Raw genomic sequence first — 18,507 nt, 5'->3', positions numbered from 1 at the left:
GCTCAAACTTTGCTCCTTTGGGATACCACAAACCAACATTTGGTGTATGCTTCAAGTACCTCAATCTTCTTGATGAAAAGAGTGGTGTCAACCTTGCCCATTATGAACCCTTTAGAGACTAGGAAGTCCCTCAATCTCTCATACCATGCTCTAGGTGCTTGCTTCAAGCCATACAATGCCTTCTTTAACTTGTACACATGGTCGGGCTTCTTATCATCTTCAAAACTGGGAGGTTGCTCAACATATACTTCTTCATTGATGTAACCATTGATAAATGCACTCTTAACATCCATTTGATAGAGTTTGATGTTGTGGGCACAAGCATAGGCTAGCAAGATTCTAATTGCTTCCAATCTAGCAACCGGGGCATATGTTTCTCTAAAGTCAAGACCTTTAACTTATGTATAGCCTTGTGCTACCAACCTTGCTTTGTTCCTTACTACTATCCCATCTTGATCTTTCTTGTTTCTAAAGACCCATTTGGTTCTAATCACATTGTGTCTCTTTGGTCTCTCTACTAATTTCCATACTTAATTTCTTGTGAAGTTGTTCAATTCTTCATACATAGCATTCACCCAATCAACATCCTTCAATGCTTCATCTATCTTCTTTGGTTCAATAGATGATACAAATGAGAAATGTTCACAAAATGAAGCCAATCTTGATCTTGTTTGTACACCTCTAGAAATTCTACCAATTATAGTGTCCAATGGATGATCCCTTGCAATATTTGTTGGTTGGAGCATTGGAACTTGATTGCTTGTATTTACTTGATCATTGGGTTGAGATGATGTACTAGCCACTTGATCTTGTTCATTATCATGAGATCCACTTGTACTAGCTTGAGTTGTATCATCTTGCACATTTGAGTTAGAGAGCACTTGCACTTGATCATCTTCATCATCATTCACTTGCCTAGCCTTCAATTCACCAACATCCATGTTCTTCATGACATTTGAAAGTTGAATGCCTCTAACATCTTTCAAGTTCTCATTCTCTACTTGTGAACCCTTGGTTTCATCAAATTCAACATCATGAACTTCCTCAAGAGTACCACTATCCAAATTCCAAACTCTATATGCTTTGCTTGTAGTGGAGTAGCCAAGTAGGAATCCTTCATCACATTTCTTATCAAACTTGCCCAATCTAGTGCCTTTATTTAAGATATAGCATTTGCAACCAAAGACTTGAAAATATGTAATATTGGGCTTTCTACCATTCAAGAGCTCATATGGTGTCTTCTCTTTCAACGGGTGATAATAGAGACGGTTGCTACAATAGCATGTCGTGTTGATAGCTTCGGCTCAAAAAGATTGACTCACATTGTACTCACTAAGCATAGACCTTGCCATATCAATGAGTGTTCTATTCTTCCTCTCAACAAGGCCATTTGATTGTGAAGTGTACTTGGCCGAGAATTGATGTCTAATTTCAAATTCATCACACAACTCATCAATTCTAGTGTTCTTGAACTCACTACCATTGTCACTTCTAACTCTCTTGATGGTTGTTTCAAACTCATTGTGAATGCCCTTGACAAATGATTTGAATATTGCAAATACATCACTTTTGTCCACTAGAAAGAATACTCATATATATCTAGTGTAATCATCCACTATCACAAAGCCATATTTGTTACCACCAATGCTAGTGTATTGTATTGGCCCAAACAAGTTCATGTGCAATAACTCAAATGCTTTACTAGTGCTCATCATGCTTTTCTTAAGATGTGTGTTTTCAACTTGTTTTCTGGCTTGACAAGAGCTACAAAGCTTATCCTTCTCAAACACAATATCTTTCAAGCCTCTAACCAAGTCATGCTTAACCAATCTATTCAATTGTTTCATTCCAACATGACCAAACCTTTTATGCCATAACCAACCCATGCTAGACTTAGTGAACAAACATATAGATAATTTAGCTTCACTAGCATTGAAATCAACCAAGTATAGATTCCCATATCTAAAGCCTTTGAAGATCAAATTAGAGCCATCTACACTTATGATCTCTACATCATCTACCCCAAATATGCATTTGAATCCAAGATCACACAATTGAGCCAGGATAGCAAATTAAAGTTCAAGCCCTCTACTAGCAATACATTGGATATGCTTATGTCATTGGATATTGCAATCTTATCAAGCCCCTTGACCTTGCCTTTGCCATTATCACCAAATGTGATACTATCATAACCATCATTGCCATTGGTGTTGATTGAGTTGAACATTCTTGCATCACCGGTCATGTGTTGAGTGCACCCACTATCAAGAACCCAATGTATTCCTTTGGCTTTGTAATTGACCTATAAAAGAAGATCAATTCTTTTTAGGTACCTAAACTTGCTTAGGTCCTTGAAGGTTAGTTACTAAACTCTTTGGTATCCAAATGACTTTCTTCTTTGAGCCCATCCATGGTTTACCAATGAACTTAGCCTTTACACCATTTGCACCCTTTGTAAGCATATAAAAAGAATCAAGCTTAATAGAGGATACATTAGCATTTTTGCTCTTGTTTTTGCATTCATGCTCTTTATGATCAACTTGCTTGCAACTAGTGCAAAACTGACCATTGTTCTTCACAAAACTAGTCTTATGAGGAGCAAAGGCCGCCTTGCCTTTCTTGGGGGTATAGCCCAATCCCTCTTTGTAGAGAGAAGCTCTTTGGCTACCCAAGCACATAAACAAGTGGTCCTCACCACCATAGGCCTTAGCTAAGGTGTGATTGAGCTTATTGACCTCCTTCTTGAGGTTCTCATTCTCAATCATTAGTGAGGTATTACAAGTGAAACCATCACTACTAGATAAGGTGGAAATAGAAGTATTACAAGAAGGGTTAGCAGGAGCAACAATAATAGGCATAGATAATGATTCATCAATTATATCACAAGTTAAGCCTACATTGCAAGTTTTAACATGCTTCCTTTATTTTGCTCATCAAGCAAAGAGGAATGAGTCTTTTCAAGCTCTTTATGAGCCTTGCCAAGCTTCTCATGGGCTTTCTCTATCCTCTCATGAGATGTATTGAGCTCATCAAAGGCTTGCTTAAGGGCTTTTAGTTCCTTACGCAACCTTTTGCATTCCCTTCTCTTGATGTCAAAGTGTTCTCTAGCATCTTCTAGCATGTCAAATAGTTCATCCTTAGTAGGTTCATCATCATCACTATCACTTTCATTTTCATTTTTATTATCATGTTCCTCATCACTTCCATCATCACAACTTTGTACCTTAGTGGCCTTAGCCATGAAGCATGATGGAGTGTCGAAGAGAGAAGGCTTCTCATTGATTGCAATGCTTGCAAGTGCCTTCTTCTTGGTGGTCTTGTCGTCATCACTATCATCATCATCACTTGAGGAAGCATCACTATCCCAAGTGACCACATATGAACCATCCTTCTTCTTCTTGAAGGTCATCTTGTCCTTCTTCTCTTTCTTTTCCTTCTTGTCCTTCTTGTTCTTCTTGTTGTCATTATCATTATCGCTATTATATGGACATTGAGCAACAAGATGATCTTTGCTTCCACACTTGAAGCACCTTCTTGATTCTTCTTTGTTCTTGGATGAAGACTTCTTTCTTCTAGCATGGTAGCCCTTCTTCATCATGAACTTGCCAAATTTCTTTACAAAGAGAGCCATCTTATCATCATCATCATCATCCCATGAGCCATTATCTTCACTTGATGTTTCTTGCCTTGCCTTGCCATTGGATGATGTGGCTTTGAATGCCACACTCTTCTTCTTCTCTTCTTTCTTCTCATCTTTCTTCTCCTTCTTTTCTTCCTTCTCATCACCATCTCTATATGTATCATCGGTCATTATATCTCCCAACACTTGGTTTGGTGTCATGGTGTCCAAACCACTCCTCACTAGAATAGTGACCAATGTGTCAAATCTTGAAGGTAAGCATCTTAAGAACTTGTGGGAGAAGTCCTTATCCTTCACATCTTCTCTAAGTGCTTTGAGATCATTGACAAGCACTTGAAGCCTATGAAACATCTCTGGCACATTCTCATCCTCCTTCATCTTAAAGCTTGCAAACTTCTCTTTGAGAATGTATGCCTTTGCACCCTTCATGGCTTGAGTGCCCTCAAATGATTCTTCCAACTTCTTCCAAGCCTCATGAGCCATCTCAATATTCTTGATTTGCTCAAATGTTCTCTCGTCAATTGCATCATGAATGGCACTTTGAGCAGTGTCATTGTTTTGGAGAAGCACTTCTTCGCCCATGGTGGGATTCTCTGGATCACCAATCTCAATTTTGGTTTCTACCACCTTCCACACTTTTCTATTGATTGACTTGATATGTGTGGTCATCTTTGATTTCCAATACGGATAATTTGTGCCATCAAATTAGGGTGGCTTCTTGGTGTTGTTGATTTGAGCCATTTTTACACCGAAGGTTGTTAAGCCTCAAATCACGGTGACCTCAGCTCTAATATCACTTGAAAGGTCCTAATGGCTAGAGGGGGGGTGAATAGCCTAATAAAAATTTCTACAACAACACTTAGCAAACCAGTTAGACAATTATGAGGCGAAGCAAGTGTTGCACTAGCCTACTAAAATTGCAAGCCACCTACCACAATTCTAGTTTATATAATTTCTATCCACACAATAGCTAAGTCACTACACTAAATTAGTGTGCTCTCAAAGACTAACTAAAGAGCCACACTAACCAAACTAACAAGTTCTCACAACTAGCTACACTAAAGAGCTTGACAACTAGTTTGCGGTAATGTAAAGAGAGTGAGCAATTTGTTTATACCGCCGTGTCGAAGAAGGAGCCAATCAATCATAAGAATGAATCCCAATGAAGACCAATCACCTTGGAATCAAATGATGAACACAATGATTTTTTTACCGAGGTTCACTTGCTTGCCGGCAAGCTACTCCTCGTTGTGGCAATTCACTCACTTGGAGGTTCACGCGCTAATTGGCATCACATGCCAAACCCTCAATAGGGTGCCACACAACCAACACAAGATGAGGATCACACAAGCCATGAGAAATCCACTAGAGTACCTTTTGGCTCTCCACCGAGGAAAGGTCAAGAACCCCTCACAATCACCACGATCGAAGCCGGAGACAATCACTAACCTCCGCTCGATGATCTTCACCGCTCCAAGCCATCTAGGTGGTGGCAACCACCAAGAGTAACAAGCGAATCCCACAGCGAAACACGAACACCAAGTGCCTCTAGATGCAAACACTCAAGCAATGCACTTGGATTCTCTCCCAATCTCACAAAGATGATGAATCGATGATGGAGATGAGTGAGAGGGCTTTGACTAAGCTCACAAGGTTGCAATGTCAATGCAAATGGCTAAGAGAGTGAGCTTGAGCCGGCCATGGAGCTTAAATAGAAGACCCCACAAAATAGAGTCATTGTACTCCTTCACTGGGCACAACACGGGGTGACCGAATGCTCCGGTCATATTGACCGGACGCTGGACCTCAGCGTCCGGTCATGCGATGCGTGCCACGTGTCCCCTCTCTTCAAATGTCGATCGCTCAATCTCAATGGTCAAGTGATGACCGGATGCAGTAGCTCAAAGTGACCGGACGCTGAACCCCAGTGTCTGGTCGTTTCCAGTAAGCATCCAGAGACGACTTTTTACGACCGGACGGGTCCGGTCATGCTCGACCAGACTCACCCAGCGTCCGGTCACATGGTGACTCCCCTGTGCGCTGCCACGTCAGTAGGACCGAACGTAGCCTTCCAGCGTCCAGTCACTAAGTGACCCAGCGTCCGATCAGAGACCGACGCCAGTGTCTTTGCAGCTTCTACTGACCGGACACGCCGGTCCAACCGAGGCCAGTGTCCGGTCACTTATAGTGACCTTTGTCTTTTCTGTCTAGGGCACCGGTGAAATTCCTAACCCTTGCTCAAATGTGCCAACCACCAAGTGTATCACCTTATGCACATGTGTTAGCATATTTTCACAAACATTTTCAAGGGTGTTAGCACTCTACTAGATCCTAAATGCATATGCAATGAGTTAGAGCATCTAGTGGCACTTTAATAACTGTATTTCGATACGAGTTTCACCCCTCTTAATAGTATGGCTATCAAACCTAAATGTGATCACACTCTCTAAGTGTCTTAATTACCAAAACAAAATGGCTCCTACAATTTATACCTTTGCCTTGAGCCTTTTGTTTTTCTCTTTCTTCTTTTTAAGTCTAAGCACTTGATCATCACCATGGCATCACCATCATCATGTCATGATCTTCATTTGCTTCACCACTTGGAATGTGCTACCTATCTCATGATCACTTGATAAACTAGGTTAGTACTTAGGGTTTCATCAATTCACCAAAACCAAACTAGAGCTTTCACTAAGCTATATGACGCGACTATTTGATGTAAGTTTCTCAAGAAAGGTACAGAGTGATTGAAGAAATCATACGTAACAGTATCATCATATGTAAGCTTCACTATGGAAAATGTTACCATGTGGGTTCCAAAGAAAGAAGAGAAAACAGATCACGACATGGGTTGAACCCATAGTCCTATAACTTGCCATAATGATGAGAACAAGAAATGCCCATACACGCACATTCATCTCAATCCATGTACATGTCACCATATTAAAAGTGCACGTATGTCATCATTACTTCATCTTACATAGGAATTAATGGAAATGGACCATCACGAGACAATTGAAATAGCAAAACACTTACTTGTATAAATCAATGCCAGTCGAGAACAGAGCCGTTGGCCAAAGCTGTCTCACTCCAAATTGGCATGCAACTCTATCTGGCAGGTGGAACTCAACAACATAGAAACATATTAGAGGGCACCTTATCATGTAGAAGTCATCGTCACACCCACACATGTTGCTCAACTGAAAAGAAAGTGCCCCCTCTCCATCGTATGGCTCCCACGACACCTGCAACATGTCCAAACAAGATGTTAGATGCTATACTAAACCATTTCAAACCAGCATGGAAAATAAAATTTACTTACACTAGATGCCATGAGCGTGTCTAGCTCGTTTGTGAATTCAATGTATGCCCACTCTAACCTCATGTGTGGAACCCTAACCTGGTCCCAAAGGTACACCCACGTCGGCTACCGACATAGAGGCTGACCTAGGAACCACTCACGACTAGCCAGAACCTCAGGACGATCAATTGGTAGATGAGCCCACATCCACAACTGGAGCAGGTACATGCATCCACCAAGTGATGATGAGGACGAAGTTCAACGACACGCCTCGCAAAGCTGTCGCTAAAGAAAACCCAACACTGCAGAGCCCCAGCTGTACTGACCCGCCTGGTCCTAGTCAGTGAGGCAGTGAACCCACATCCATAACGTAGTGTCACCCATGGTGTCAGGGAAGAGAACATAGGCAAACATGTATAGGATCCACGCCCTGCACTAGTACCCAACTGTCTCCTCATCTGCCTCCTCGGGGCACTGTGCGAACTCTTATCGGAGCTAGGAGATTAGAACTCTAGAACCATGAGCCCCTTGCTCGCCAACCTCATGCCCAAGTAAGGCCTCTACTTATGCTCTCCAACCTTCTAACCTACACTGCCTAGTCACTGCATTGTCGTGAATCCTTAGACCTATCATCTTCTGACAGTTCTAGAGCGTGACTATCATCTCTCCAAAAGGCAAGTGAAGTTGTGAGTCTCCGGCAGCCACCTACATTTTAGACAAAGCAAGATTACATGTCAAAAAGGCAAGTGCATGAACAAATGGCCATGGATGGAGGTAATGATTGAAGATAATACCTGTCAACCAACATAGTTATGGCCGCTGAGTTGAACTTGGGCAACCCACGATGAACCTGAAAAGAGATGGCATCTAGGCCAGCTCTTTGCAGGAAAGGAGTGTACCAATTGTTGTACTGCATGTCCAAGAACCTATTGTGGGTTCTAGGATGAAGGAGCAGAAGGTCCTGCATGGAATAAAACATAGTCTCCCATTACTTCATGAACATATGTACGCTCACAAAAATTTGAACAAGACGTATAGATTATTACCTGCCCCTCCACTATGAGACGTCCATGGTGGGTCTCCTCGTACGCGGGGTTGAGTAGGTGGAATTGTGTCATCCTACAAAAAAGTCAAGAAATAGAAATTCAATATACAATGAAACATAAATTGAGAAATGTACAAGTAATTGACACAATTACAAACATAAATTGAGACATGCATAATTAATTGAATGAATACGATAAATATGAAATAATGAAAACAACCAATAGTCGCACCTCACTAATCTGCCAATGGCAAGTGCGTGAATTGTGGCCCAGTCTACCGCACTTGTCACACTCGTACTGCTTGGGGTCAATAAGAAATGGGGTTCCTCTCCCACGCCTCATTCTTCCGGGTATCTAATCCATAACCATCATGTGTCTTGTCCTCTTCCTTGATCCACACTTGTTCCAATGGTAAGCTGGATCCGCAATGTACTTTGGCCCATCATATGGAGGCCACTCTCTAGGGTCCCAAAAAGGCACGAAGCGGGGGCTTCATGTGTGCACAAGCGTGTTGACACTGAACTCATGAGGTATCCTGCTCTCGATATTAAAGTTGCGATGTCTAGCTACCACCACCAAATGAGAACATAGAAAGTCGTACTGCATTGGGTTACCACAAGTGCATGTGAAATCTTAGAGGATTACCACATGCATCCTCGACTCTCGGACCTCGCCGTTAGACGTTGTACCGCCCCTATGCTCAACCTGATAAGTCCATGTGAAGTGGTCAAAACATGCAACCTCATGTGTGCCAGCCCTTTCATTTGTCTTCTCTAGGTGTGCCTTTGGTTTTCGGAGCCCATATCTCTCTATCACTCTGCAACTTCAATGCATGGGCGTGTCTATCGTTGAACTAGGCAATAAGCTTGTAGAAGGTGAATTGAATGATTGCATTCATGGGCATACCACATATCCCTAATAGCAACTTATTGAATGACTCCACCATGTTCCTGCACTGAAACTCGTACCTCCATCCATCGGCGTCATGAGCTCTTGTCCATTTCTTCAAATCCCTCATCAAACCTGTGAGCCATTGTCTACCTTCTGCATTTGATGCGGTTCTGACCTGCTCCAACTTTTTCTGAAAGTACTTGTCTTTAAGCTGTCGAGCAGCCTCCTGAATCAGATCAAAGTTATCCTTCACACCATCCTTTCGAAGTAGATTCTCGGCAAGGTGCCGAGTACACCAACGATGGTGCAAAGGTGCATACCCCTCTATCTGCTCTCACACGACATTAAGTATGCCCTGGTGCCTATCAGATATGATGCCAACCTCCCTGCTAGGCCCAACCACATGTATCCGGACTAGCCTCAAGAACCATCCCCAACTGTCATTGTTCTCCTTCTCAACCAAAGTAAATGCCAAATGAACCAACTTGTTGTTCGCATCATAGGATATGGCTATAAGAAGTGTGCCCTGGTATTTGCCAATTAAGAACGTACCATCAATGAAGAAGACAGGAAGCACTAGAAAGCATGGAAAAATATCTGTCTCTCATCCTTCCATGCATTTAGTTTTAGGATGTACTCATAATGCATGCCTGGATTCACCGCTTTGATTGGATTGAAAAGTACTGGCAGCTACTCATACCCATCCTCCCAGTCCCTATATATCATCTTCCACGTTCGCTACTTAGCCCTCCAAATTTTACCATAAGTTATCACATAACCTTCATACAATGCCTCAACGGTCCTGATAATTGTCCTAACCTTCATATTGGGTTCTCTCTGTAATATTCCCATCAACCACTTGGCAATGAGGGTAGATGTCAACTGTCGATGCTTCAGTGTTAGCACATGGTTAGCACAATTGTGTGGCTCGATAACTTTTGTGATCCTCCACTTTTTGGTGACCTTTTGCTTCCTTGCACAAACCCTCCATGGGCAGCGTTCCTTGTCACACACAACTGTGTAATGGCGCTCCGCATATGAATGTAAGACCTTGTAAGGTCTCTTTCGTATCACTGCAAACGCCTGCAACCATCTCTTCAATGTAGGGAGGTCCTTGAATACCCTACCCTTCTCAATTACCATGTTAGGGCCGGCCTTAGGAGCTTCTAGGAGCTCATCATCACATTCTTCTGCACACGCCTAATTAGAATGAGCAAGATTGTTGAACTCGTAAACTCTTGGATCACGGTGGTCGGGAAAGATACGCCTCAGCATCTCAACATCACTCTCTGTCAGCTCTCCAATAGGACAATCATCATTAGAATCAAGAGCCCTTGCCATCTCATATGGCTCCGAATTATTCATAATTTCAACACTATTGGAGTCATGGAATCCATCTCCATAGTGTACTTGCACAGCAATAGTGGCACATCCACATTGTCAGGAATGTCTCCTGCAACATAAGTAGAAAAATAAGAAAAGAATGAAAAAATAGATGTAAGGAAGGGTTAAGCTTCCAATAACCATGCGGATAAGACACTTACTCAGATGATTCTGTGTTAAAGGGATCTCATGAAGAGGATCTGCCACAACATCATGAGTCTGACAAGCATCTTCAACTAGCTCATTAGGGGTAGATTGAGCATCAGGAGCCGTATGTGCAACCTTCACATCCATATCAGATTCTGGGACGGGAGGGTCGAAGTGTGCCTGCTGGTTCATTGGTGGGGAAAACCCATGAGGGATGGGATCAACTAACATCTGATGCACAACCATGTCCAAACTTTGGAACTGGCACTTCATAGCCGATCTCACATAGTTCTCCCACTGGTCTGCACACCCAATTAGGATCATTTTCCTTAGGATGTTGGGAGGGGAACCTAGGTGAAGTACACCATCCACTGCGATGCCATCATCATCATCAGCTTCATGGCAAATGTAGCTCTTCCCGAGCCCTTGCAACCAACTCACTAAATGAAGGCTTCTCATTGAATAACACAGGCACGCTTTGCATCTCAAAACAAACTCAACATTTTCATAGCGATCTCTTTCCACGGTGCCTCCATGATATATGCTCACTAGGTTGTCCATCTAGTAGTTCAAACAAAAATTGAATTACAGTTCGTTTAGTCCAAAGTAGCTGCTATATCTAATATATACTAACCAACTACACCATAAATAACTATGTCACTGGCTATTTAACTATATTTATCTCACTAACTAAATCAACTAGCTATCTAATAACCATATCTATGTACCTATGTCACTAGCTATCTAACTATATTTATCTCACTAACTAAATCAACTAGCTATCTAATAACTATATCTATGTACCTATGTCACTAGTTATCTAACTATATTTATGTAACTATATTTATCTCACCGACTAAATCAACTACCTACATCATCAAATTTACTAGAAACTATCAAATAATCAAAGTAGCACTACAATTCAAGCTAATTAAGTACCTACATTACATATTCAAAAAATTTACCTGTCCAAGGCAATGCAACGATGCGACGTGGACGCGGACGTGGACGTCGGGACCGGAGCAGGACGGGGACGCGGAGGACGGGATCGACGGCAAGGTCGCGGCGCGCTAGGAGTGGGGTCCGTGTCGTGGCTGGGGTCGTCGGAGGGAGCGCCTATGCGCTTGGTGGATGCGGTGAGACGGGGCGGACGAGGCGGCGCGGGCCGGGAGGGACGGCGTGCGGCGGGCGCGGGACGGCCGGCACTCCGCGCGGTGAGGCGGTGCGAGCGGGCTGGGGCCGTGGGCGACCGACACGGCGGAGGTCGGCGCGGGCTAGGGCCGCGGATGGCCGGGGCTATGCACGGCGGCGGGCGCGGCGTTGCGGCAGCGCTGGCGGCGCCCTGGCTCGGGAGCGGTAGAGAGAGAGGAAGAGAGAAAGGAAAAGAGAGCCCATAGGTAAGACATGGTTTGACGCCAATAAGTACGGCGTCAAACTCGGCGTCATGATCTACGGCGCCGGTGCCTGCCAAGTCACCGTCACGTCTGCGTTGATCCCAAAACCTAGGCGTCAAAATTTATGGCGTCGAGACGTATAAGTTCGGCTTCTTCAATGATGGCGCCGAGTTAAAGGTCCAGATTTTGAAAGCATACTTACAGGGTATATTCGTGAAATTTTTTTTTTTAAAAAAAAGGCTAAAAAAAAATCGGGCAGCGGTGTCCGTCGCGTCACTGCACTCGGCTGGATACGCCCCCGGCCGAGACGGGTAATATACCATGGCCACCGGCACCACCACCCACGCCCTCGCCGTTGCCTCCGCTCGCGCTCGCGCTACGCTTCGCTTCCCCAGTCAGTCTTCCCGCCCCCGCTCGCTATGGTGGCCGCACTGCGGCTCCATCCCCTCGCCGCGGCCGTCGCGGCGGCGTGGATGCTAGCCGCTGCTGCCGCTGGCGTGGAGGCCGGGGACCCGCCGCTCTCGCCCAAGGGGGTCAACTACGAAGGTGCGCGCGCGCTTGCCATGCCGTGGCTGGGGTTTCCTACTTTCCTGGGGGTTTAGGGTCTTTCAGTTGCAGAATGGGATTTGATTGGATTTCTGATGCTCTTGGCGCGGTTTTGCTTGTGCCCGTGCAGTGGCGGCGCTCATGGCGGTTAAGAGCCGGCTGTGGGACGAGAGGGGGGTCATGGCCCACTGGGACATCTACTCCGTCGACCCCTGCACCTGGTCCATGGTCGCCTGCTCCCCGGACAAGTTCGTCGTCTCGCTGTGAGTGACGGTGACCTCTCCCCCATCTCTGATCCCGGCCCCTTTTTTTTTCCCCATTGCTGGCTGTTTGCTGCGGTTCAGTCAATGACAGTGTTTTGTTTCGTTTCGTTTCGCGACGGAGCTGCTGCAGCCAGATGGCCAACAACGGCTTGTCCGGGACGCTGTCGCCGAGCATCGGGAACCTCAGCCACCTCCAGACAATGTGAGCGTTTCAGGATGACGGACCCGCCTTTCCATTTCGGTTGCTTCTTTGTTTGTTTCATTCTACTATAGTAACAACGCGTGCCTCACGCTTAGGCATGCATTCCAGTTGAACTGGTTCAAGAATGGGATTGTCATTGACACCAGGAAAGATGAATGTGATGTTTGGTCTGTTCAGTTCGCCCGGCTCCCATTTTAGTTTAGTCCAACCGTGACAGATGTGTCGCTATCAACTATCATGTCACTTTCAGACTTGCAGAGCAGTGAAGGAACATTGCAATACCACTCTTGGTTGATCATTATTTTGAATGGAAATCCTACGTAGGACCCGTGTACCACTTATAGGCCTGGATCATCAACCTTCCAAAGTCAGGACAACAACAAAGCAAAATATGATAGTCTTCAAATACAAGAGACCATGGTCCATGGACACCAAAACCACAGCCTTTCCTGATGACTCTTCTTTTGTAACTTTTTTATTGCCAAAAAGGCAGGTTTGGGTGTCCCCAGTTATTTTTGGAATCATATGGAAGCAAATGGACTATCATTGACAATGTTAATTAGGATGGCTAGAGTTTCCATCGGGGTTCTAGACCTTCTATGGCTTCTTGAACACAGATTGCCCATTTGTATACACACCTGTTGCTGTGTGTCATAGCTCCTACCTATATATGTGTTGTTTTTCTGAATCCAGACCGAAATGTTTGTGCAATTGCCTGGCTTGATTTGATTTATCATAATAGATAGGTTTTGGATTTTTTGCAGAGAAATGATTTGTCTTTAAATTTTCCTTACCTAACGTTCGGTGGTTGGTTGAATTAAGTTAGCTATTTTTCCTCTTTTCATTCATGATAATTCAATTATAGCATACCATTCTTATAACATTATTTAACCATGAATTGTTAGTTTATACTTTATAGTATATATTGTGCTACATTGGCATAGTGGATCTAAGACCTTCACAGCTTCACCTCACAAATCTGTTGACCATGAAACGTCTGGCAGCACTATTTGCTTAGGTCAGTGGTTATCTCCCGAATGAGAAAGCATAAGCAGAAGTCTCTTCTTGGTTTCGCGTGATTGGCCATCCAACTTGAAAATAATGCTCCATCATTCATCCGTCTTAAAAGTTAACAACATTGGCTACTTGATGATTTCCTAACTGTAACCGCTCTTCTCAATTCTGGAATTGTATCGTATTTCCTGTGGGATTTCACTAATTATGACTACCATCCATCCTTGTGAAATGAGATAGTGCTAAACTTATTGTTGGTTTGATTCAGGTCACTACAGAATAACAGAATATCAGGTGAAATTCCTCCAGAGATAGGGAAGCTGATCAATCTGAATGCTCTTGACCTTTCTAGTAACGAGTTCATTGGTGATATCCCAAGTTCATTGGGGCAATTGACTCGACTAAATTATCTGTGAGTTAATTTCAAAAACGTTTCTTAAGTTTACAACATGTATTTTGTATTAAAACTGTTGCTTTGTCAATCTCTCAGACGCCTTGATAGGAATAACTTGTCTGGGCCGATCCCGGCAGATGTTGCTCGGCTTCCAGGTCTCACATTCCTGTATGTTTCTTTCTGATTTCCTTTCTCTTTTTCACATAAATGAGTTGTAACTATTGTCTATTTGGCTTTAAACTAACGAGGTGATATGTTTCAGTGACTTATCATTCAACAATTTAAGTGGCCCAGTTCCAAAAATCTATGCACATGATTACAGGTAACTGTTGGGGGTGTGTGTATAAACTCTTATTTCTCTTACTCCATTTTTTTAAGCATATTTTGGTCAAGCGCCTAGATTAGGGAGACCATGAACACAGAGGACACAAGGAGATGACCATGGTATCCATGATGTTAATTTATGGGGAATAATGTATGCAATAATTTGTGGGTTGTTTATTAGAAAATGTTGAAGAGAGGGAGTGAGAATAAATAAGGAAAGGAGAGAAAGGGTAATTTGCATATGTGCCTTATATGTCAAAGTAAGATTACAAATTCTATAGGCCATGTACTTTTGAAATGGATGGAGTACTGTTTTACTCCATTTTCTCATCCAAATCTTTTGTCAGTTGCAATGAATGATTATTTGCTCCCCACCTTTCTGACACTAAAGTTCTCTTATTACATTGCTTAAGTTGAGACTGAGCATGCACATTCTTTTCTGATAGTTTTGACATTTCACCCAAGATGACTGTTTACTTTGTTTCTCAGTCTTGCAGGAAATCAGTTCCTTTGCAATTCCTCAATTATACATGGTTGTTCGGATCTGACAGCAATGACTAATGGTAGTTGCTTTCCGAGATGGCATATCTTTTACATATCTATTCTTTAGAAGCTGGAACTTAACTGTACATTAATGGCAGGGACAATGTCGAGACAGGTCCAAAAGGCCAAGAACCATCAGCACTTAGCTCTGGCAATTTCTTTAAGTGTCACCTGTTCCACAATATTTGTTTTGTTGTTCGTGTATTGGCTAAGTTATTGCAGATGGCGCTTGCCTTTTGCTTCTGCTGGTAATTATCCAAGCCTATGAAGTATGCTCTCTTTACAGGTTAAACATAAATGATTTGACATTTTTGTTTGTTTGTAGATCAAGATATAGAATTTGAATTGGGTCATGTGAAGCATTTCTCATTTCATGACCTGCAAAGTGCAACGGACAATTTTAATTCGAAGAATATATTAGGTCAAGGAGGTTTTGGCATTGTGTATAAAGGTTGTTTGAGAAATGGAACTTTAGTGGCAGTGAAGAGATTAAAAGATCCTGATGTTACCGGTGAAGTTCAATTTCAAACAGAAGTTGAGTTGATTGGCCTTGCTGTCCACAGGAATCTCTTGCGTTTGTATGGATTTTGCATGACCTCGAAAGAACGGCTACTTGTATATCCATATATGCCCAATGGCAGTGTTGCTGACCGCTTGAGAGGTAACTCAATTGTCTACAACATTTCAATGTTATTTAAGTCTATAATTGGCATTCTGTGCAAGTCCTTCGCATTCCTTGTAAATATTTTTGTTTCATATGTGTTTCGGTTGGTTCTTTGCCACGGTCATATCATCTACTCCCTCTGTTCCAAACTGTAAGATGTTTTGAGTTTTCTAAATACATTGCTTTTATTATGTATTTAGACATAGTGTACTCCCTCTGTCCCCAAATAAATCAATTCCTAGAATCCGTGCCGGTCAAACGTTTTTAAGTTTGACTAACTTTATAGAAAAAAGTAACAACATCTATGACATAAAATGAGCATATTATGAAAATATATTCTATGGTACATCTAATGATTCTAGTTTGATATCATAAATCTTGATGTTTTTTTCTACAATTTGGGTCAAAGTTTAAAAAGTTTGACTTAAGGCAACTCTAGGAATCTATTTATTCAGGGACAGAGGGAGTACATAAGTGCATAGCAAAACTATGTATCTAGAAACGTCTTATAATTTGAAATAGAGTACATATGTATCCTTGTCTCTTTGTAATATATGGAGTTGCAATTTTCAGATTACCGTAATGGAAAACCATCTCTTGATTGGAGTAAACGCGTGCGGATTGCTCTTGGCGCTGCCAGGGGATTACTCTACCTTCATGAACAATGCAATCCTAAGATCATTCACAGGGATGTCAAAGCCGCAAACATATTGCTTGATGAAAGTTTTGAAGCAATTGTTGGGGATTTTGGATTGGCGAAACTTCTTGACCGTCAGGAATCACATGTTACTACTGCAGTTCGAGGCACTATTGGGCATATTGCTCCTGAGTATCTCTCAACTGGACAGTCCTCAGAAAAGACTGATGTTTATGGGTTTGGTATTCTCCTGCTGGAACTGATTACTGGTCCTAAAACCTTGAGCAATGGTCATGGCCAGTCTCAGAAAGGCATGATTCTAGATTGGGTAAACCTCTGCACTTATTATACATACTATTTACTGTATTTCAACCCCACGCTGCAGAGATTTGACACCTATGTTCCTCTTCAGGTTAGGGAGCTAAAGGAGGAAAAGAAACTGGATAAGCTGGTCGACAGGGATCTCAGAGATTCATTTGATATTCTCGAGCTGGAATGTTCAGTTGATGTGATCATCCAATGTACGCAGACGAACCCTATACTGCGGCCTAAGATGTCTGAAGTTCTGCACGCTCTCGAAGCTAACGTCACGCTGGCGGAAAACAGCGTCGAGTTGAATAGGGAACCTCTTCCTTATGGCATGCCTTACAGTTTCTCTATAAGACATGAGGATCCACATGATTCGTGGTCCTTCATAATAGAGTCAATTGAGCTATCTGGTCCCAGATGACAGCTGCTGTCGGTCTGGTTGGGGCGAAAAGAAACAGAAAAACGATAAAATTGTACAAAACATGTATATCCTGGATGTAGTTCTACTTGAAAAGAGTTTGTTGGGTGTTGAAGCACCTTACAGATCATTTTGAACATGGAGTTGGGGTGATCATGATGGTTATTTTGTCGCATGATCCATCAAGTTCAAAGCTATACTTTTACCCCCCGAGCTTTGTTTTTACATTGCAATATGCCACCCATAAGCCGGTCATCGTGCCGTGATATGTTCGATATATTCATGGAGGTGGTTTAATTTCTCCAACAAACACTTTCACTATGACAAGTATTAACAATTTTAGCTACGTTGAGATCTACAGAGTTTTCATTCCACAATTTGATAATATTTCCACCAGAAAATCACTGGAAGAATGGTACACTATATAAATACGTCAGTTCTAAGGGCTTGATTGGTTGGGCTCCAAAATCTGCCCAGCCAAAACTAGGCAGTCTCAATACTAAATTTCTTTCCTAGGTTTTGGCAACCAGAATTTAGCATGCCCTGGTTTTAGCTTGCCCTAGCTTTGGCAGGGCAAATTTTGGAGCCTAACCAATCAGGCCCTAAGTTCTCATTGCCAGTTGCAGTAACTTGACCTCATGTTTTTTTTTATCCAAACTTGACCTCAGTTTACAGTGCTGTCGTCTTGAGGCAAAGCTCTCCTTTTTTTTTCCTGAGGGGAAAAAAAGCAGTATAGGAGGCCGTGACCGTGAGAGACGGAGTCTGCTTGCGACATGCACCCTCTGTTCGTCAGCCCGTGACCGTGAGAGACGCGCACTTGCAACCCCTACGGCCCTTTTACAGTACAGCCCATGAGGCTCGCAACCTGGGCCGGCAAAGGACTCCGGACGTGTCAGCCGCGAACGGGAAATCAGCATTGGGCCCAAACAAGCAGCGCTTTCGCGCGCCGCGCACCGTGCGCACGGGGGAGCGCCAGACCGCGTGGAGAGTAGAGGCGGTGCAGCTGTTAGTCCCACATCGCCTGCTGAGCCACAGAGGGGCGCGAGGCGCTCTACAAAAGAAGGCGAGGGTGCCCGGCTTCAACTCATACCTTTCTCGGCCTTTTGGCTAAGATCAAGTGTAGTATCTGTTCTTATCAGTTTAATATCTGATACGTGGGTCATGTGCTCACTTCGATATTAAATTTATTTTTTATGGGGGAGAGGTCGCAACAGTAGCTTGCTACTGGGCCTTTCGAGCGTCGCTTGGGCGTTGCACTACTGCTCAAGCCTGGCGCACCCCAGCCAAGAGCAAACTTTAAATTTGAATTAAATTAAATTAAATTATTAATGTGTCAGTCAAAGCTAAATTTAAATTTATAATGTTAAGTTGATTGTAGAATGGACCTTGTC

General features: G+C 43.1%; 1 protein-coding gene and 1 non-coding gene across 2 annotated transcripts; both read left to right on the top strand.

Moving 5' to 3' along the window:
• Positions 1 to 12,108: 12,108 nt before the first annotated feature.
• LOC136463057 (probable LRR receptor-like serine/threonine-protein kinase At5g45780) lies at positions 12,109 to 17,285 on the top strand. The gene is made up of 11 exons (XM_066462101.1): positions 12,109 to 12,348; positions 12,479 to 12,611; positions 12,742 to 12,813; positions 14,096 to 14,239; positions 14,318 to 14,389; positions 14,484 to 14,543; positions 15,035 to 15,108; positions 15,187 to 15,336; positions 15,414 to 15,749; positions 16,326 to 16,717; positions 16,802 to 17,285. Exons 1-11 carry the CDS (start codon positions 12,222 to 12,224, stop codon positions 17,117 to 17,119), a joined length of 1,878 nt encoding a protein of 625 aa, XP_066318198.1. The 5' UTR covers positions 12,109 to 12,221; the 3' UTR covers positions 17,120 to 17,285.
• Positions 17,286 to 18,202: 917 nt separating this feature from the next.
• LOC136468206 (U2 spliceosomal RNA) lies at positions 18,203 to 18,399 on the top strand. The gene has a single exon (XR_010761740.1). It is a non-coding gene; the product is annotated as a U2 spliceosomal RNA (small nuclear RNA).
• Positions 18,400 to 18,507: the final 108 nt, after the last annotated feature.

Source organism: Miscanthus floridulus, chromosome 7 (genome assembly GCF_019320115.1).
Source record: "Miscanthus floridulus cultivar M001 chromosome 7, ASM1932011v1, whole genome shotgun sequence".
NCBI classification, from domain to species: Eukaryota; Viridiplantae; Streptophyta; class Magnoliopsida; order Poales; family Poaceae; genus Miscanthus; species Miscanthus floridulus.
Note: the sequence above shows the minus strand (reverse complement) of the source record. Positions and strands in the feature narration are given on the sequence as shown.